Source organism: Poecilia reticulata, linkage group LG7, assembly GCF_000633615.1.
Source record: "Poecilia reticulata strain Guanapo linkage group LG7, Guppy_female_1.0+MT, whole genome shotgun sequence".
NCBI classification, from domain to species: Eukaryota; Metazoa; Chordata; class Actinopteri; order Cyprinodontiformes; family Poeciliidae; genus Poecilia; species Poecilia reticulata.
This window is the reverse complement of record NC_024337.1, coordinates 29,856,975-29,879,561: the sequence shown is the minus strand read 5'-3', so window position 1 is coordinate 29,879,561 and position 22,587 is coordinate 29,856,975. Positions and strand designations below refer to the sequence as shown.

The 22,587-nt window shown below is 37.9% G+C and overlaps 1 protein-coding gene across 1 annotated transcript in view; it reads left to right on the top strand.

Annotated features, from left to right (window-relative positions):
- The first annotated feature begins 74 nt into the window (after nucleotides 1-74).
- The window catches only part of gnas (GNAS complex locus), a 30,263-nt gene continuing 7,750 nt past the window's right edge, over nucleotides 75-22,587 (top strand). The window contains exons 1-5 of the mRNA XM_008414865.2: nucleotides 75-1,802; nucleotides 8,150-8,222; nucleotides 13,612-13,666; nucleotides 13,782-13,901; nucleotides 18,839-18,936. Coding sequence (XP_008413087.1) covers nucleotides 1,664-1,802; nucleotides 8,150-8,222; nucleotides 13,612-13,666; nucleotides 13,782-13,901; nucleotides 18,839-18,936 — 485 coding nt within the window. The 5' untranslated portion in view covers nucleotides 75-1,663. The remainder of the gene's footprint in view (nucleotides 1,803-8,149; nucleotides 8,223-13,611; nucleotides 13,667-13,781; nucleotides 13,902-18,838; nucleotides 18,937-22,587) is intronic.

Below are 22,587 nucleotides of genomic sequence, written 5' to 3'. Positions count from 1 at the left end.
TGACGAAGCGCAGCGGCCTCTCCTCTCCGCCTCTCTCGGTCCTTCCTTCCCAGGGTTCAATGAGCGCCGTGTGGCCCCACCCCGCGTCTCTTCAGCGCCGTCTGCCTCTTCACTGTAGCCTACTATTCTCGGTGGAAGAGAAAGGGAGAAAAATAATAATAACAACCCCCGAAGACTCGCTTCTTGGGACCGTGTTTCACCTTCCTCGTCCAGCGCGCACCCCCACCTCGCCCCCCGGAGAGGAGCGGCCTTTCACGGTGGGAATGTGCTGCTACAAGAGCCCCGCGTCCTATTTTTTCTGAATGTAAATGCACATGTAAGAGTGTCAAGCCTGTGGCGTGTTTACCCTCCTCGGATTCAAGGGGAGGGGGGAAGATCTGTAAATATCTGTTTGTGTGACAGTCTGTAGGTGTGTAAACATTTAGAGGCCGTGTAAAAACTAAAGCCTGACAGCGGGGGTTGATTTTTTTTTTTTTTTTTCACCTGCAAGAAACGTGGATACATTTCGAAGGATTCTCGGATCTTGGTCACGTTTTCTCTTTCTTTTCTTTAACCCACCCTTTTTCTGAAATCGGGGTTTTCTCGTCGGGGGATTCATCTGGAATCTCAAAAAATAAACAGTATATCGGTGCGCAGTTTTAGAGACTCGGTGGTGATGTGAAGGACTGATAACACATTTCTGCAACAAAAGAGAGGGAGGGAGGGAGCGAGAGGGAGAGAGAGAGAGAGAGAGAGAGAAAAAGAGAGAGAGTGAGAGAGAAGGCCCTTTGGAGGAGAAAATACAGCAAGGAACAGCCATCACAAATAAGGAGGACAAATTGGGGGTCTCGTTTCGGAGTTAGAGGTGGCGACGGAAAGACAACCGCAGCGAGTTTGGAGCTCGATTTGATGCAGAGAAGGAGCCAAATGACGACGGAAGGAAGAAGAATATCATACATGTAGCTCGTTTGGGTATACATATTATTTCCCTTCTGCTCTCCTAGGTGGGTACCCGACCAAAGACAGCCATCGGGGAGCGAGAAAAATCCACACACACAAAAAGACAGTGTACACCTTTGGACATGTTTCTTGTCAAAGACGACGCGGAGACGAGCAGCGCCTCAGCCCGGCCGAACCTTTCGGACGCGCCGAGTTCAGCTCCTTGTCACGGGCAGCAGTGAGACGCAAGACCCCGGCTTTCGGAGATGCAAATTAGGCTCTTTTCGCTGCCTCCTTTCGAGGTGAAATCTCGCTTTTTGGTGTCGTAGCGGACGCTGTGGATTATAATTACCTACCAATTTGTCGAGGGGGGAAGTTAAGAAGAAAAACAAACACTAAAGTGAATGTAAGGAGGGGGGGGAAAAATAAAGGAGGATTGAAAGCTAACTGAGAAGGCGGCCTCCGTGTCGTCAGCAGCAGTATCCTGCCTTTTTTCTGACAGCAGAATACGCTTTATGCACACATTACCTGTCCAGAATTAAACTACGGACAGTTTTCCAAACTATAGCTGTGTAAATGTGTGTTACATTGTTGCCAAATCCGAGGGTCAAGCGAGGGACCTAGACAATTTTTTACTTATTTATTTTCGTTTCTACATACTCCCCCTCCCTCCACTTCTACTTCTTCCACTCCTCTTCCTCCTCCCCTGGACCCCCATTTTTTTCCTTTTTTTTCTTGCGGGAAGATGGGTTGTTTGGGCAACAGTAAGACCGAAGACCAGAGAAATGAGGAGAAGGCACAAAGAGAAGCAAACAAAAAGATTGAGAAGCAGCTCCAAAAGGACAAACAGATCTACAGAGCAACACACAGACTACTACTATTAGGTGAGTTTGGCTGACACCTTTTTTTTTTCTTTTTTTCTTTTTTTTTTACCTCCTATCCCTATTTATTAGCTCTATAGATATTAGCTTTAGGCTTTATTATATAGTCCATTGCCTTTTCAAATCAGAACCAACTTTATTGTTAAAGATTTTGTGCACAGACTTTGGTTTCACAGCCTTCAAGTGTAAACTTTAACTTTTTAAGCCTTTTTGTCACATTGTTGTACCGCAAAATCTGTCAAGAAAATTAGTGTGGGGAGGGGGGAGAGCATATTCCTACACATTTTATATCCCACTGACCTAAAGTTGCATCCAAGTAGTCCTTTGCATCCCCAAGCTTGGTAATGATATTCCATCCATACCTCTTTTCTTCCACAATGCCTGTATTTTCAAGTTCCACCTTTAGAGTCTGATCCCTGTAAAAAAAAAAAAAAACATCCACTCTAAATTTGGAGTGAACATTTTTATGTGTACCTTAAGAATAGACTGAAAGGGGCTACAAACTCCAGCCCAGTCTGGAATGGTTCGTAAACGTTCTGGAGCCCTGCAAGCATTTTCATGCCTAAAATTGGAATGGACTTTGCAAAACTACTGGGATGTATGAACCAATTAGCTGATAAACACAAAATGCTCCCACATTTTACAACTCTACACTTAAACATTGTTATCAGTCATAAAGCTCTATATTTAGTCAGATTTCTATAAATACATGCAACCTATAATTTGAATAAAGATAAAGTGTTGCCTGTGGCCAAATAGTTTTTGGCCACAGGAAATCCAGTTTATCACTTTGTGTACAGACGAGACGTACTTGACGTTCAGTCCAGTTTTACTCCGACTAAAACATGAATCTGTTGCACATCCTTTATATGGCAGCCGAATCCAGTTCATATGTTTCTTGCATTTAGCTTCACATGTAGCAAATTGTAACATTTTGCAACATTGTTTGATACAGAGAATATTTATTGCTTTTATGCCAAGTTGGTGCTTTCACAAAGAGCTAAGTTGAAATATGAATAAGCATGTCCAGAATGTGGTTTGGGGACATATTCTCTGGGTGGTGGTGGTGGGGGGGATCGGAGGGGGGGTTCTATGTTCACTTGCAAAAAAGACGGTTATGAATGGAAAAAGTTAAAAATATTCTCATTTATGATGTGTGCCGAGCATGAACACTTATTTTGTTTTTTGTGTTTTGCGTGGTGAATTGATAAACTGCCCAAACTAGCTCACATCATTGATTATTACAGCTCATACAGGCCAATTTTGACAGATTTCTGGATGCATCAGGAGACCTTTCATTTTGCATACATGTCTGCACTTTCCTAGCAAACCAGTTCCATGTGATCTGCTGCAACCCAGTTTTAGTTTTATTCTGAAATGCATTCTGTGTTTTCAGACATGGCTCACACATCTTTAATGCGACGTGTTTGTTAAGAATTATTGCAAGTTATTTGGCAATAACTTACTACAAGCGTTATATTTAGTAAAAATATTAAAATCTTTAAATTCCACAATATTTGATTGAATGCACTGTTAGTACTATCCCTCATTGATATTGTATGACATTTAATTGCTGTTTTGTGTTGCAAAGAACTTACTCTAGCAAAAACAAGGTTTTAATGCTATGCTTTTGTCTATTTTAAGATTATGAAACAACTCAAGTTTAACCCTGTCATAAACCTTATTTTCTAGAACATCTTTTGATTTAATCCCACAACAATAATGTTTGTCATCTGCAAAGAAAATATATTGTGGTTTACGGGATACTTCACACTTATCAATAATATTGAATAAAATTGAATTGTGTTATTTAACCCAGACACCCAGCTTTATTTGTCAACCATTTTTAGTGCCTATAATCCAATCAGCCAATCATTTAGTTTTACACACCTTTTTCAAAATCGTTCTAAAAGCTTATTGAAAATCCAGACTGAAACTGCGTAATTATTTTTTTGTTTTTGTTTTTTTTTTTTTTTTACCATGGTATGGCAATTGTAAAAGGTATGGCATGGGTCTATAATTGTCAAAATGATGCTTATCTCAAGGTTTAAAGAACAGAAGTAACCCTAATCCTTTCTGGAAAAGGGAGGAAAGGTCTTTGTCAATTTGAAGTATTTAATCATCACGAGAATGACTAAAATGTGTAGCTGAATTCATGCAACTATTAATTTCTCAGATAGCATCTTAAATGGGGAAAAAAATACAACGGGGGTGGAGTCACATTTTTTTTTTTTGTTTAAAATAACAGAAAAAAAAACTTCATGTGTTCTGATGCTTCACTTTAGGGAGAAATAAATGTATGAATTTAACACTTGACTCACATTCTGTTCGTCAATATATTGAACATATATGTTTAACAATTAAAAGTCTGCTATTTTTGGAACAACTACACTGTATAGTTTTTGAAATGCATATATCGTTGTTGGTGTATTAGCAGTTCATTCTAAATGCATTTAGTTACATTATAGCAGATTTGTTTCAAGTGTGTAGTTGATGTCATATTTTTGTTCTTTAACAAGCTTAGAATGGTATTGTATATTGACAGCTGATCATTTTAATGAGGTAATGGTTAACATAATTCCACTTTACATCAATCTACCCAGAAATGTGAAGGACCAAGCAATGGGGAGAGAGGAGGAGTTTTGGGGTCACCCTGAGAAATGAGATCCAGCCTTTGATTTATTGATCTCTTTCTCTTTTTGCGGTTGTTCTTCAGGCCTCATAGTTTTCACAGTTGAGACGCTGCTTCCTCCCTGCATGGCCTTCTGGGATGTTGTTTTAGGAAACATTGTCAACAGTGTGACTGCCATTGCATAAGGCCGAAAAGGCAGCACTGTGATTTGCTTTTCAGCCTGTTGCTCTCAGACTGAAGGCCTGTCAGCATGAAAACATGCTGCAATTGTGTTTTATTGTATTTTTAAGTAGCTTCTGATCCTAATTAAAGCAATTTCGTGTACCTTTTAGAGTTAATGTGTGCACTTTTTGTTACAGAATATTTAGATTTATTGGTGTAGCGTGGGGAAAAAAGGGATTATTTTAGCATGTAGGCCAAAAAATCCCACAATAAAAGCTACCTCAGAAAGTCTAGAAAAGTATAGAATCAGGTGTGGTGATTTTCCTAGTCAGATGTGGGGGAAAATAGACTTAGATTTGTTTTTTTGTTATTGAAAATAGAAATAGGGCTGGACAGTGGCGCAGTTGGTAGAGCTGTTGCCTTGCAGCAAGAAGGTTCTGGGTTCGATTCCCGGCCCCGGTCTTTCTGCATGGAGTTTGCATGTTCTCCCTGTGTATGCGTGGGTTTTCTCCGGGTACTCCAGTTTCCTCCCACAGTCCAAAAACATGACTGTCAGGTTAATTGGTCTTTCTAAATTGTCCCTAGGTGTGAGTGTGTGTGTGCATGGTTGTTTGTCCTGTGTGTCTCTGTGTTACCCTGCGACAGACTGGCGACCTGTCCAGGGTGACCCCGCCTCTCGCCCGGTACGTTAGCTGGAGATGGGCACCAGCAACCCTCCGACCCCACTAAGGGACAAGGGTGTAAAGAAAATGGAGGGATGGATGGAAAATAGAAATATGTGAATTTCTGAAATTTCTGTCAACGATGTCATTTAAATCTGACTTCCAACATGATTACTAATGTTTTATGTAGCTAGCTGATTTTCAGAGCCCAAAAATAAGACTTCAGAAACCAAAAAGGGCCATTTCCCTTTCGGATCGGGACTTAAACTGGATCCATGGTGATCCAGCCACAAACCGTCTAGATCCTAAAAAAAAAAGCATAGACATTAGTGTTTTTTAATGTCACCTAATGAAAAAAAGAAAATTAAAACTGTGTATAGAAGAATCAGTATTTATTTGGACAATTTATTTCTTTATTTTTGACATATAGGAACTCAAAATTGGTGCAAATACGTAGAACATTTTTTCCTTTTTCTCTGTAATCAGAAGACAAAAGGCATTTTTCATAATCTGAGGAATGTACAATACATCTGGATTATAAGTATATGTTTTCTCATCAAATATCCAGAATGTGGTTGGAAAGATTATTGAAATGTGAGTGTAGAATGCAAAGTATAGAATTTTGAAATGAGAAATGCCTAATAAATGTAATTTGTCAGGTTATTGTTTTGTTTTTCTCCCAGAAAAGCATTGGGTAAAAGTTGAGTTTGAAAGTTACACTTACAAAACCTAAATAGGTCAGTATGTAGTATCCAATTGTTATATGTTCATGTTTGTGTGAGTTTACACTTATTTTATCAAATAGATCACGTTGTGTAGATTGAGGTGCTCTGCTCTTTCTAAAAATCATAATGTTTGATTAGTTTGTTCCCAGTGAGAATGGATTACGCTTCACAAGCTTATATTTTTCTCATGGAGGAAGTTGTAGCGACATCAGAACAGTGGGACAAGACCCAAAACAAAGATGTGTGCCGTTAAAGCTGGTACACTTTTTTTTTTCTTTTCATAGTAATTTATAGACATCCATGTCTATTAGCTTATCTTTTGTGCATATATAGATTTATATGTGGATATGGTTTTACTGTGGTCTACAGAAACTGAGAATATAAGGGTCTCTCTGAAGTCACATGCAGTGCAGCCAGCAGCCTGTGGTAGTTTCCCCCCCCCCCACCTCTGTTTACATTTGAGACCTTGGATTATTGCGGCCCGGCCCTTTGCACTCAAAATACATCGTTCTTTTGTGCTGAATTATTTTTTGCCTTGATTTATGAATGCATCCCATGAGTTTCAAGTTGAACCGTCCCTCCTCCCGCCACTCATCTGGAGTGGTCAGGGGGGTGAGAGGCAGGGTGCGCCTCAAACACACTGCCGCCCCGTCACAGGGCTGGCATGCATGAAGAAATCCTTTATTGTTAACCTGTTATTTATTAGTGTCTTATTTTCAGTTAGTCATTTTGGTGAGCGTTATGAAGAAAGTTATGCCTGTTTGTTTGTTTCTACTTTGGTGCAACAAATCAAATCAGCAGCGTTACATCCTGTTCCTGCTTGAAGGTCGCGTTTTTCTGCCTAGCAGATCAAGGACTTATTGAGAAGTCCACATTGGTCAGGAATGATCAAGGAACCACCGAGTCCCTAACTTGATTGGTTTTCTGGAGCTACCTTTGAATGTCAACTACATGAACTAGAAGTATTTTTATGTTATAATTTTAGGTTAACAACAGTTTACGAGCACTTTGAGCAGCATCACTTCTGTTTTGCTTACATATACAAGTACCCGTAAGTGTACCAGCCAATTTACTTATGAAAAATTAAGTTAAAACATCGTCATTTTTTGTTGTTGTTTTGTTACTGGTAATTATGTTTTCCAGACTGTTATGACCTCTGACTTCTCAGTAAAAACACGTAACTCATCCTAGCTGTTGTAGCCTGGTCTGAAGCAGTTTACCTCGGCAGAATAAACCTCTGTACTAACTTTTGTGACTCTGGTTTTGTTAAATAAAATCAAGGCTAGTTTAGGCCTGAAAACTCTGAAAATCCTGGAGTTAATCCATCATCAAGGACATTTACAAAAAGCAATACGCAGGAAAAACATTGGTCAGCCCAAGAAGAGCTGCAGCCTGGTTCTTCTGTACAGCGTGCAGCTCATTCCTCACCTAGCTGTGCTTTCTGCAGGGCCGACATTACAGAGCAGCAGATGCGAGTTTCATTCTGACAGCAGATACAGTGAGTTAGCGACCTGCCGATGCACAGTCAATGACCCGGCAGGACCGCGTAGCGTTAATTTGAGTTTGTTGTCAAACCAGACGCAGAACACTCGAGCCAATACTCACTCCTGCAAGACTTCGACTTGTCTGTAAAACTCGTGTATTGACAGGAATACGTTTTTATATTGTCAATAATTTAACTGTTCACTGTGGCCGTTCACCACCTTTACACCACTTTACATATACTTTTAGAAGAACAGTGGTTCAGGATTTTGAGGACTTTTATTTAGGGTTTCCCAGTCTCTAACCCTCCTACGCAATTCTACTGGATTCTCATCAACCTTCAGTGATCCACTCTTTAGCTCAGTTTTTTTGTTTTTTGTTGGGTTTTTTTGCTAATGTTTGCGTACCATTTTGTGACTCCTGGTTATTTTTCTTGAAAAGTTCAAAGTCACAATTCAGTCTGAACACAAAAAATATTTGAATATGTGGACTTAAGGCAGGACTTGTCAAAACTTTTACACAACACCAAAAAGTTATAGTTGACGGTGCATTTTCCTTTAATTGAATGAGAAATTAAAAGCTTAAACAATTCAAACATCTGTGCTGATTTTTAGAAAGGGGCTTTTCATTTGTATAGGGTTCTTTGGTTTCTTTTTCAAACAAAATACCTTTTTTTTTTCCTTTCAGGAGCTGGCGAGTCGGGAAAGAGCACCATCGTGAAACAGATGAGGATCCTACATGTCAACGGCTTCAATGCAGAGTGAGTACGATTCACAAAGGAGCCGTATCTTCTGTTCGCTGAAGATCACGGCGCATCAAGATGCCTGGGCTGAACCTTTTTTCTTTTTGTTCAAAATTACAAAGCAACCTAAACGTAAATAAATTGTTTTTTTATATCTAAAAACTATCAACTTTTTTTGTATTTTTGAGTAACACACCTCAGTTTTTTAGTGGCCTCCTAAGTCAACAAAACTCATGTGACGCTTATGTAACATGCCAGAAAGTAGAGCTGATTATACACAGTTATGCGTTATACAAGTAATTGTGAGCTCTTCTAATTTCTGTCTGATGTGCCATACAGGTGAGCTACAGGTGGGCAGCTCTTCTCAATGAGCTGCGTTTTTACTACCAGCGAGGAATTTCTTTAGTTGAGGCACTAATTTAAATATTTAATTTCAGATTATTACGGAGACTTTAATAATATACAGGTAGCTGGAGTAAATACAAAAAGCTGATATTTGTAAGTGATAATTTCATTATGAAAAAAAAAAGGATTTCCAAACCAGCGTGGTCCTTTGTGGGTGGGTGGGGGAGTAATTGTCAAACCACCCATCAAATTCACTATGTGGTGCACTGTTGACTCATGCAAGAGATCATAAAAAAACTAAAAAAACTGCTGAAGCACTGCAGGTCTCACTTGCTTCAGATGAGGCCAGTGCGAAATTTGCTTCCTCTGATCATCCGAAGACTTTAGAGGAAATATTCTGTGGAGTGACGCGAACGAAGTGGAAAATGACGCTATAAATTTTGTTTAGTAGAAATTCCTGAAGCACAATGCCCAGGCACCGGTCCATAATCTTAGCCACCTCTGACTGGCTAAAAAGAATCACTCTTGGTCCAGTCAAAGTCCAGAGTTGGCGTTAATTGTGATGCTGTGGTATTACCTTAAACTTCTTGAATTCTAAAATCTTTTACAGTGGTGTTGGAGACCCATTACCTATTTTTATGGAAATTTTATGCCAGTTTTTGATGCCAACGGTGACACAAACGGCAGGACAGTACATGAAGGAGTAAGTCGGCTTGGACAGGTTGTTCTCCCCTCCAAAAGAGAAAAAAAAATATCCAAATTTAAACACTACATTTTGCATTTACTCCATTTTTTATATAATTATATGTATGTATGGTTTTTTTTTATTGTTCTCGGTCTTAAATTGTCGAATGACAAAAAAACAAAAAATCTCTAAGAGGGCAAATACATTTTCACTTCATATGCGACAACATAAACTTTTGATATAATTTAGGGTCAATAAAAATGTGCACATCTTGGAACCGGTTTTCATTTGGAAGGTGTACAGGCTCCTGAAAAGAAGAACTAAAACCTGACAGGAAGTTGAAGTAAGTGAGACCTCTACAATAACACGAAACAGGGAATGCAAGGAGAGAACAAGAAAACGCTAATATGGTATCCCTTGGTAAACTCTGTGCTACGTTCTTCTACAGTACAGAAAATAATGATTTGTTTGTCTTCACTCAAATTAACTTGAGTGGGATCCCATTGTTTATCCATAGGCTTTCATATGTTGTTGGTCCACCCTTTGCGTTTTCTCTTGGGAAGGCTTAAATGTGTTTTTAGTGAAACGTTGGACCATTCTTCCAGGAGAACATTTGGGAGGCCAGACACTGATGTTGGATGACGAGCCCTGACTGATAGCATCACCAGTTTTTAGAGCCAATGCTGTGACAGCTCTGGCTGGATTAGTTCATGTTTAGTTGCAATGACTGCTGATTAACTTGTGTTTTACCCCAGGTCTGAGAAACCCTGTGGGAAGTCTGACGAATTGATTGTACAATGTGAGCTTTCCTTTTTTTTTTTTTCTTTTTTTTTTTGTTAAGTTCTGGACAGAAACCTATAGTCACTTTTTTTTTTCTTTTTTTTTCCACAGCTCTCCAGAAACCTGTTCTCTTCCTGTTTTTGTTTGTTTCTAGACCACATTCTTGAGCCTTGCTTCTTTTAGTGAGCTAAAAAGGAATTTGTGTGTGAGTTATTGTGTGTCAATGACTAAGCGTGGGTTGGTCTGGTGGTGGTCATGTATTGGTTGGGACAGAAGCATCTTTGCAAGGTTTGACTAGAAAATCAGCACCTTAGGCAGACTAGAGCATATGACCCAGTGTGTGACTCCACAACACTGAACAGTGCTTGTGTGCGCATAACACTGTTTTTATACAAAGAGTACATGTCTGTCCACGTCCTGCGTAGGGATGGATGTGTCTGTCTGGCAAACTTGACTGCACCATAAATTGGATAGCAGGCAATGGCTAACTTTCCCCACATTCAATAAGCTGGAGTGCCTTCATTTAAGTTTGTTGACGCATGAGTGTGTTTGACTGCGTGGGTTAGATGTGTGACATTAAATAACTTTTGTCAGTGAAGGTCTGTTGAGACCAAAACAGCAGACTGGTTGCTGGTGGGGGTTCACATGACATGCATAGTAATGGCTTTTAATTTCCCCAGATCCTCCAGCACGATGTAAATATGCTGATTTTAGGACCTCAAAATGTTGAGTGGTGCAGGCGATGAAAGATTTGAGGAGAATGGAAGAAGTGTTGTGGTAAAGTCGGAGTAATTTGTCACCGGAAGTTTGCTGGTATCTGCTGTTGGTCAGATTTGGGAGAATGAATGAAACAGCCACTTAGATCTCCATGTTCCTTTTAACTGTGATGACTGCACTGTTCTTGGCCAAGGCATTTACCACTGGAGCTTTCAAGTGGTCAAAACAAAGGGATAAAACTGTGAAACTTTTTGGGCTTACACAAAAAGACTCTTTTGAACCCAAAAGCTGACTATGAACAATACATTTCATGTCCCAAAAGATTAAAATAAAAGTTGAAATAAGATGTTACTGCTCAAAGTCCAGCCTTTGAGCTTTTTTTCCCCCTCACATTGTTGAATTGGTGGTTTCTATTTCAGTCGAATTTCACACTCGCAGTATTGTGCAAGTTAACTCTTACCAAGGGCTAGTTTTACATTCAGTTCACATAAGTTAGAGCCAAACTTATTCACAATTCACTACTTAGAATATCTTAAATCATGGTCTAGATTTTCTTTTTGTATGAAATAAAGCATAATAGAATCATACTCCAAAAACGTTTTGATACCTATTAACATAAATCTGATTTTTAAAAAAAAGTTTTGTTCTTTTCACACAAAGAAACATAATTTATTTCATGTGAATTGTTAAGTTGACAGGGTGAAACACTAATCAAGTTATTCCCTAGAATTTCAAGTGTTGCTGGGATTACTCACGAAAACCAACGCTACTTCTGAACACGCCGATTTGAAAGCGATTATGAATAAGTTTATATGCAGGAAGTATTTGAAATGCGGTATTTCTTTATAAATTGGTGTTTATTCGGCTCTACTATATTTAATTTTCTTCCATTTTCTTTAGATTCGTAAGATTTTACTTGGCTTGCCTGTTGAGTTTTTGAGTTTGGCTAATAAGGTCTGTGATTGGGTCAAATCTTAGCTGTTAAATATTCACTGTGCTTGACCGAAGTTGTCAACATTTCACATACAAAGTAAAATCTTTTAAGAGGTATTCTTAACTGAAATTGTGATATTTTGATGTGATACAAAAACTAAATTGTTTTCCACACAATAACTGACATAAACTCATAATGCTAAAATATAAAAGGAATATGGGGAGTTTGCTGCTGCAGCTAAGGATAATGTTACAGATGAATCCCAACACCAAACAAACCAAACCTAAAACATCCCAAAAAAACAAACAAAAACAAGAAGCAGACACGGAGGCGACGAGCCTCACACTCAACGCTGCACAGTGAACACGCACACACACACACACACAATCATGTGATTTATAATGACTATCAGGTTGAAAATGTAAACAGGGGCTTCTCAATCTCCCTTCTAACCCGATAAACCGTCCTGCGTCCCCTCCTTCGCTGTTTCCCCCTATCGGCTCACAGTGACCTCACAGGTGGCTTGTCTTAGAAAATGGAAATCATCTTCATTTTTTTTGTCCCTCATTGAACTGATGCGAGGAACTGGGAGCAAAATACTGAATGTCTGGTATGTGTGAGTGACCAACACTTTAAAGTAGAGTAGTAGTCATTATGCACTTTGAATTGCCTTGTTGATGAAAATGTGCTATATAAATAAAAGTACCTTACCTTATCTTACAGGGTCAGTTTAGGCTGTTCCATCTAGATTTCTTTTGGGGTTTTTAAGTTGATTTATCACGCACTGCCAATAAAGAATGAGCAAACTGGGCCTTATGTATAATTCCAACTTTTAGATTAAGTACATTCATCAAACACTTTAATTTCACTGGTTTTTGCATTTTTTTCCCTAATTGTTCTTTTTTATGTTCACATTGACTCTGCACATAAATCTGACATCAACAGTAAAAGTAGCACATAAAAAAAATAGGCAGCGTTCGCCCCTTTTCACTGACGTGGAGCCATCATGAACACAATGCTCTGTTGTCTTGGCAGGCTCAAGGTGAAAGACGGACAAACTGGCTCCTTGGTTGCCTTTATTAGAAACATTTCTATCACAGAGAGTCCCAAATGTCTTGTACACACAGCTATCATTCACATTGCACAGACATAATTTTTGAGCCGCGCATGGCGATGAAGGTCTGTTTACCCTTCCAGATCAAAAACAAACTCTTTTGCGATGAAGTGAGCCCTGTCAACTATTTTTGCTGCACTTTTCATACATGTCACTGAAATTCGCCGGATTAAAGCACAAGAGAAAAGACTCGAGTTAGTTTTCCTCTCGCACCGTTATGTTTCCAATCAATGTTTTACCTCAATAATTTTGCGTTTGGGATTTTTCTGTCGAGGACATAAAATGTTTAAAATATTGACATGTGAAATAAATTGCTTGCGAGATGAAAAAATGTATGGTCTCGGAGAAGGCGCTACGTATGTTTTTCATGTTGCGACTAAGTAAAAACTGTTTTGTTGTATTTGCATAAAAGTTCTAAAACAAATGTCAACACTGGTACAAAAAGCTGATAATTGCCGGTTAGTTGAGCTGTCTGCTCAGGTTGTCGGTCTGTAATGAGGTGATTCACTTTTTTTTTTTTTTTTAATCTTTGATTTAATGTAAAACTTTAAGATTTCCTAACTTCTAACATTTCTTGTGAATGCCAGTTTTACATTATGTGCCAATTGAAAGTCTTAGTTTTAAATTTTAATGAATTGCTTTATTTCATATTGTCATCTTCCTAAAAAAAATAATGGCATACAAGTTTTTTATTTGCCAAAATTGATTTTGGCAAAAAAAAAAAAAAGAAGAAAAAAAAGACTTTCATTATTTTAGGAAAGTGATGATATGAAACTTCTAAATGCTTTCGTCACACAATTTCTGAAACAAATGTCTGTTTTGTTTGTTTCAGAGAAAAGAAGCAGAAAATTCAGGACATCAAGAACAATATTAAAGAGGCTATTGAGGTAAGTGACTCATTGAACAACTTATCTGTCTTGTCTTCTCTTCAGCATTTAAAAGTCTTGTTATAATCTGATGTTTTGTTTCCTTTTTCTTTCTGGACCTGTGTGCTTGTGACAGACCATAGTAACAGCCATGAGCACACTGACACCACCAGTGCAGCTGGCCTGTCCGGAGAACCAGTACAGGATCGAATACGTCCTCAACCTCGTCAACCAGAAAGACTTTGACTTTCCATCGGTGAGCTGCACGACACAAATATCTTTGTTTTTTTTTTATCTCTGTCTTGAGTTGATATTCAAACGCATATTACATAGTACCAGGGCCGACGCTTATATGGTGCGTTCACTCGTCAGAGAAATATTGGATTATTGAGCTTCTATCACATAGTGCTGTCCTCCTTCTTCACACCTGGATCAAGTGAATGTCTCCTTACTGAACGACTGCTGATGTCATTTAACTGGTCCGAGGCAACACTAGGATCAATTTTTTACATTTTTCATTGCATTTTTGTTAACAGTTCTTGTTAACTTTTTTAGTACTGCAGTGTTGTGATGTAAAACAAGAAAATATATAAAAATGCTGCAGCTTTGATCAATTCACCTACAGTTTTTATCGACTATTTCATCTCCAGAGGTTAGTAGTAAACTTCTGCTTGTAGAAGCCGCAGGTATCAGCCGTGTTTGTGTTTTAGTCCCAGTTCCCCAGCTGACAGTCCCATAGCACAGGTATTGAGTGGAGGCAGTCGGTCGCTGCCCCCTGAGGTCAACCCCACAGGTAGTTTCTGTGTGGGCTCAGGAGTCCCAGTGGGATTTTGCCATTAACTAATTATTCAGACTAAAGGCCTAACTTGAGCCACCCTTTGGGGCCAAACTTAATTCAATATATATAGTCTCACCTCTCGGTGAAACAGGAGTGTTTGTGTTGCAACCACTGGAGAGATGTGTCTGCAAACTTTTTTGTTGTCAGACCTGAAGTTTTATAGTGTCAAAGCGCTGCAGCATGTGGGTTTCTTGGAATTTGTTTGCCGCCTGTCAGCAGACGAGCCTTGTTGCTTTCGTCCCCGTCTCGTTTACTGTTTAGTTTAGTTTAGTTTTTTTTTTTTACAGTATTAACACTTTCAAGAGCTCGTACGATATTTTAATTTAATATAACAGCCCACTGTAAAATGGGTGCAAAGAGGATTGTACAGTTTCCTTTAATCTTTTGGGTGTGTGCATGTTCTGATCTTGACTGTCTGAACATAAGACGCCCTCGTGTTTTTATGTATTCATTCTGTTCTGTATTTTAACCACAGGCCTTGGGTGAATGTACAACTTTGTTTTATTTTGGTTAAAAAGAAAACATTGTGTACAATGTCACTCTGCAGGACTGGACTGAGGCTGGAGCTTCATAATATTAGGAAACCATCTGCATGCTTTGTTTCCGCTGAATGCAGCATTAACAGTTTTGTGATTAAGCCACACTCTCTTGCCAGTTTTGTTTTCCCTCGTCATCATAGTGTCCAAACTTTTCTTCGGGATCTTTAGCATCTCAGCCACTAAAATCTACATCAGATGTGCATCAAAGACACTGGATGTTCCTGCAAACGGCCAAATATGTTATTGAAATGCAACTCACTCCAAATATTTTGATGAATTGTAAATGTTGAAATTCAAAATGATTATGCTGCCACTCGATGAAGCTGAAGCTAATCTGATCACATTTGCTAGTGTTTTATTCTAACAACCTTTTTAAGTTGATTTTACAGAAATTGAATAATATTTTATTCTTTAAATAGGCCGTTCCAAAGCTTGTGCTTTGTTTTTATCTTTTTTATTTGTTTTTTTTTTTTGCCATTCAGACACGGGCTTACCACTGTGCTTTGGACAATTGTCTTGCTGCAAAACCCAACTGCGTTTGAGCTTGGAATCACAAACTGATGGTCAGACTTTCACCACCGTGTTTGACCGTCATGCTCCTCTGAATTGATTTTAGGTTTAATCAAGATGCAACAGGAAGTACGCCTTCTGAAAATTTCCACTTTTCCCGGCCCTCAGCTCACAAAATATTTTCCCAAAAGTCTTAGATTGACTTGAATATGATTTACTGGAATAACAATTTTGGAAACCGCAGTGCAAAAACTCTCATATTTACAACTAAATATGAGATTTTCTAATAAATATGAGATGGCTCTTTTTGGTCTGTTTGGCCGGTGGTGGTTTTAACCTTAAGTTGGCCATTTTAGCTGAGACTTTCTCTTATTGTTGAGTCATAAATGTTGACCATAACTCAGACAAATGAGGCCTGCAGAGCTTCAGATGTTAGTTTGGGCTCTTTGGCATCTTCTTGGATGAGTTTGTTGATGTGCTTTCAGAGTAGTTTTGGTCGTTTTTTTTTTTCTCTCCTGGGAAGATTCATTAATGTTCCATGTTTTCTCCATTTGTGGATAATAGTCTTTGGCGTTTACAGAGATCTCGTAGTTTTAGAAGAAGGTTTATAACATCTCCCAAGCTAATGTCGGGATTGTTAAACCTACTTCATGTTGGGATTTCTTGATTCTAAAGCTCCTCAAAACTGCTGAAGGTTAAACATTTCCTCGTTCATGTTCTTCCTTTGAGTTTTTGCGCTGCGGTTTCCAAAATTGTTATTGCAGTAAATCATATTCAAGTCAAAACTATGTTCACCAGACATTGTGATTTATGATTTTCATTGACATGAAGGCATTGAGTTCTTGCGCTGATACCGAGTGATATACAGCTGATAGGCTGATTGTGCTTTTTTTTTCTCTTTTTTTTTTACCCACAAAATGCCCTCCACTTCCCCATCCATCGCTGCTACGCTGAGCAGTTGGGAGGCAATTATTTATTGCCGTTCATCATCGGTTGTCGTTTGACGTTACATGTTTGGTCGGTTGACTTGTTTTTGACGAGCGCTGCATAGTTTCCAACTTACAAAACAGGATGGCGAAAGTGTGTTTTGCATCTCACTGGAATTTATATTGAGGATTGTGTGTGGGCGCGCTGAGAGAGTTATGTGTGTGTGTAACATCATCTCATTGAGTTTCTTATCACAGTTCAATAGTGCAGGTATGGGGGAAATGTTTGAATTTTCGGCACTTCAGCTTGGATTGGTTGAATCATAAGAGCTGGGATTATGAGGCAGCGTGGTTCCATCAGATTATACGTCTACAGTCAAAGCTTTTTGTACAGAAACTAACCATTACAGGCCAGTTTAGATGTGGTTGCTAATGGGGCCATGAGAGCAACATGTTTACTGCTGCATTCATTTTATTTGTAAGTCTGAGATGATTCAACCTTGAACCAGATTACTGAACAACAGAAAGAGCTTTAAATAACTTGGGACAGACATGAATCCCTTTGTTTTCTGCTGTCCTTTGATTGCTTTTTTTAAACTGATTACTGGCAGAGTGATACATGGGATCGTCTGCTTGTCACATTATACAAAATATTTATGATGAGAAGCAGCATCATAATGTAATCCACTATTTTTTATTTATTTTGCTTTGTTTTTACCTAGGGTTTCACAAAGAAGATTTGGGATTTGCTATATTTTTGTTGACTATTTCAATGTTCTGCCTGCAGCAGATTCAGTACTACCAGGCTAAATATGCTGTTTTATATTCCATACTGTAGCCCAATCAGAAATGTATTAGTATGTTAATATTGCATCAATTGATATGTTAAATGAGGATATATTCTCAATAGATTTGTGTCGTCGTGGCGTGAAACAGAAATAATAAATATTTTTTGACTTCTTTTTCTTTTTTAATCTGTCGTGTAAGGAAAACGGGAAATAGATTGCAATTTCTTTGATTTATTCTGTTGTAGAACCCTAAAAGGGCATTATTGCACAAAATATACAATGTTTTTTTTTTTACATGTTAGTATTATATATATATCAGTAGCCAAAGACGCCATCAGCATTGCGGAGCCTGAAATCCTTCACAAAATCCTGGCAGCTTTTGATTCAAAGTCAGTTTCAGTCAACCAAGAATTTTATTCCAAATTGTAAAAAGCAATGTTTAAAAATGCTTTTTTTTTTCTTCATGGATTAAATGCTCAAGGAGAAGACTATTAGTTTGCTAGAAAATGAGGTCCGGCTTTGCTGAAATGTTTTTCCACCTCTACTTACAAGACAAAGTTCTGCTTTCGTTCAGGTTAGATTTCACTGGAAGACGAGCTGATTTGTTGATCTGGCTCAAAGGAGGGATTTTAACTTAATTTATGACTTTGATAAACACGACCTCAATCATCCTTGATCAAACATGTCGGTGCAAAAAGGCAAGTGAGTAAACGAGACGTCTGATATCAGATTAGAAACGGTGAAAGACAAAATAAAAACTCATTTTGTGACTTTTCAGGCAGCTTATGAAACTCAAAATAAAATGTATGTAGTTATGTCCGTTCTGTGGGTTAAATTATTACTGAAAGGTTCATTAATTTCAGCAACTCAAACATGAACTGAAACATATTGTAAATCTTAGTATTTCCAATCTTTTATTTCTCTTAATGATAATTTTCTGCTCACTGCTGATGAGAACAAAGCACTTAATATAGCATTATCAGATCAGACCAATAAAAAACTTAATGAAAAGTATGTTCAATACCTGCTCAAAGGTTGTGGTTTTTTTTTTTGGTTTGTTTTTCAAAAGGTGCTTTTAATCTGAAAAGCCAGTGTCGTCAGAACGCGCATTCTGTTTTTAATTGACGCCAGTTTGTCGGTAACTCTAAGAGTTGTGAGGTGTTTCTTTTATTTACTTTGTTCCCCCTTCACCACTATTTACCTTCACAAGTGCGCACACAGGCGTCGCCCAGGCACAACGTACATTGCATGTGGTGTCAACAAAGACGCTGCGCACCCGCTGATCTCAGTCACACGTCATGGACAACAGACAACCTTGTCGCCTTTTCTGTCTCCTTTCATATCTGTCAAATTGTACCATAACACAGCGACCTAAAGCAGGAAGCGTTTCTGTCCGACGTGAGCCATTGATTAATCAAGCCCGTTTGTTCACCTGCATTAAACCAACATGAAAATATCTGTTATCGACTGTTTGTTTTTTGGGTTTTTTTTTTTTTTTCTTTTTCAGTGCACAGAGTAGTTCAAGTAAATCTGTTCATCAGAAACGGTGAAACCTTTTCTGACTCTCATCTCATTTTGCTCTTCCCCCTCAGGAGTTTTACGATCACGCAAAGACATTGTGGCAGGATGACGGCGTCCGAGCGTGCTTCGAGAGATCCAACGAGTATCAGCTAATCGACTGCGCACAATAGTGAGTATCTTTGAGCGACACGACTTTTAAGCCGTCCGCTTTGCAAATATTTTTAATAGATTGCTGCAGTTATTTAAAATGCAATGAAATGGCCTTTAAGTGCAGGGATTTAAAAGGAACAAACCAGACTTAACATATTCTGCTGCTTGTCACAAAAAAAATCTATGTGGTTTTTTAAAACTGATTCAGGATAAAGTTCCTGGAGATAAATTTTTTTATTTTTTTTCCCCTGCAAAATATGTATTTATCCAAAAAATAAAATAAAATGCCTGATTGATTTACATTTACTCTTAAATTTCAATCGTATCATTGGAATCCAGCTTGACTAAATATTAGTTAAAAAATAAAAATGTAGAAAATTTGTAAGAGGTTGTCGCAGTCTGAAAAGCTGCTGCTCATGTTCACTTTGATTTTTAAAAAAATCAATTTAGTTTCAAATGGAGCAAACTAAAAAGGACACCAGATTTATGACATTATAATTATGGTTCATCCTTTACATACGAGTTCATTTTCATCTTCTTTGTAAGAAAAGAAAAACTTTTTTAAAATAAATACGGACAATAATTCATGCATTACATGTTTCAATGTTTTTCTGGCTGATTTAAATGTCCAGATGTCCTTTTATCATCTCTTCCAAAATACAGAGGTGAAAATTCATACTTTATGTATGTTTACCATCGTTTGAAGTGGATTTTATTTCTGTATCACAGAATTATGCAGATGCTCTGATAAGACATTAATGGTCAGGATTGGGTTTTTATGGAAAATGCTTTTTTTCCCCCCTCACTAATTACTTAAACCAGCGGGATCTTATTCCAGTTATCAAGCTCAGACGTCTGGACTCTTTAAATGTTCCTATGATTCATCAGACATACAGTAACCAAAGTGAAAAGGTCAGTACTGAGAATTTAGTGAAATTTGAAGATGTTGTGAGGAGGAGGATGAGCGACCTGTCCCCTGGGGACTGGACATGGACCCTGCTGCTCCAAACGTTTTTTTGTTCTTTTTATTGCTGTAGATATTGGTTTATATTTATCTTCTAACCTTAGTAATTCCGCTCAGAACATCTATATGTAAAAGAAGAAGAAAAATGTGGTTTAAATGTGTTAAAATTCACTAATTCATTACTGAAAAGCCCTGCTTTAAATCTTGTACTGCTAAAGTGAACACGAATGTTCTTCTGGCAAGCAGCTATGAAATTGATACAGCAGTACGGTATTAAAAAAAATAAATTCAAGTGACTGGTTGAATATTTTTCTTAGCTATTTAGTTATTTAAGGTATTTGGTCTTTTATTCATATCAGATTCATCAACAGTGGGGCTTACTGTTCAAGTTTCTTGGATGATATTCATATTTTCCAAACGCAGAGACTCTTAATATCGTCATCTGATCTTCAAATATCAACAACTGCCTCTAAACTATTAAACTATTTTAACAGGCTGCTAATTCTTCTAACCGGGTTTCTAAAACATATTTCTCCTTTTGGAAAAGCTATGTGCAGCGACAGCTGCTGGCTAATTTGAACCCAAACCGGCTAGGTTTTGACTTTAGAGACGAGTCTCGCCGCAGAGCCCAGACTTTCTGTGCCGAGTCACTTCTCAGATCCGTTACCGTAAAGAGAATAAAATGATCCGTTTAATGTGGGTGAGTCAAGTCCTGACACATCGTGGGATCAATTACTGTGGCTAAGACAGAGCTATGTTAATGGTGGACTGAATATCTGTGATGTAGTGCTACTCCTTCATTTTCCCTGACATGGCATTTCATAAATTTCAGTAATTTTCTCTGACATTAATGGACAATAATATGTTTTCTGTATTAAAATAAAAATTCCAGCTTGGAGTTCAAGCTCTAGAAACTTGATGTATCTTTGCTTTTGTCCCCTTTGTTTATTTCAGTGTCCTCTTCAATTGGCTAAGAATAATCAGGCATAGAAATACATAAAACATACTGTGTATTTTATAACCCAGTTGTGAAAGGTTCTGTAATTTGTTGGCCCTCTCGATGTGCTTTTGACCCGTCGGATGTTTTGTTGAGACAGCTGTGACCCTGTTTTGCACCATTAGCGGTCCACTGTGTTTCTCCGAAGACCTCTTGATAAACCTGAATTAAATCTACAGGAAACATTCAGGCTTAATGTGGAACTGAGAAAGTCGGGCATTTTCTGAGCTTATTTGGTTTTTACGTGAAGGTGCTAAAAGATCCAACCCTCAGGTGGCATCTAGTAGAAGCCGAGGTTATTACAGTTGACTCAAACTAACAAAATGACGAAAAGTGAAGCTGAGAAATCGTTTTTGTTAACTGAAATAAATAGAAATGGTGATTAATTAGCTATAGCTAACCAGCAAAAATGCTGAAATTGCAGATAAAATGTCCTTTGTTTACGTGTTTGTGAATCAACTTATTAGCCTTTCGAACTGATGTGAATTTATTTATTTTTTTCCCCCCCACACACAAGCAGTTTACGGCAGCTGTCGGCACATTACCATACTCTGTGCTATTCCTAGCCGTACTTGCGCTCATCCGCAAAATGGTGACATGAAAAGTTGGGAGAAAACACCAGTCAGCTGGTTGTCCAACAATAATTTCATATATTTTTTTGAAAATTGTATCTTTTGTTGAGTATTCATTATGCAATAAGTTTATGCATAATCACAATACAATACGCTGTCGTTTTTGAATTCTACACCCAAATATTAACCAAAATATGAAAAAACTGAAACTACTACTAAAACTAATAAAAACTAAACCAAAACCAAACAATGATTATCTAATCAAAACTAGCAAAAGCACTCTTAAAAACGACTGAGAACTAATTTTTTCAGATAAAAATTCACAAACAAATAAAGGTAACACTTTATTTGAAGGGGGTGAATAAGACTGTCATGACACTTTCATAAACATGACATAACACCTGTCATGAACATGAATAAGCCTTCATGAATATTTATGACTGTCATAAACATGTCATAACACCCGTCATGAACATGAATAAGCCTTCATGAATATTTATGACCGTTGTCATAAAGCGTCATTCGGTAAATTATGACACTTTTAATACAAAGTTGGCATTATTCAAAATGTCTGTGTTATGACAACTTGACATTAACCAAGAAATCATTACCGTTTAAACTTTACCTTTAATAATATAAAGTTACCTAATTTTTAAAGTGCAATCAGTAATACTTTTATAACAAATGTATAACAGTAATTACTGCAGACTGGTCAGGGAGGAAGTTGTGGAGAGGCTTAGAGCTAAATTAGATGATAAAACATTATTTGAAGTCTTCCACAAATAACTGGGGTCAATCCTTCGGCAGGAAAATGACTCTGAGCACTCAGAGGAATACTTTGGATCAAAGCTTGTTTGTGGTATAGTCAAAGTCCAAACCTAATTCCATTTGAAAGTCTGTGGCAAGACTTTGTAAATGTTTGCAGATACTTTTCAGGCCGTTTGACTGAGCTTGAGTTATTTCACATAGTTAGTATAGATAGAGCCCAAAAGATCCAGTTGGCTGAATACAGAGCACAATATTTAGATTTTTTTTTTTTTTTTTTTTTAGGCAAAATAAGGCACCGACCCCCACTTGTTACCGTAAAATGTATTCTGAAGTTCCCATAGACATCAAAATTCTGCAGTAATTTCGTCT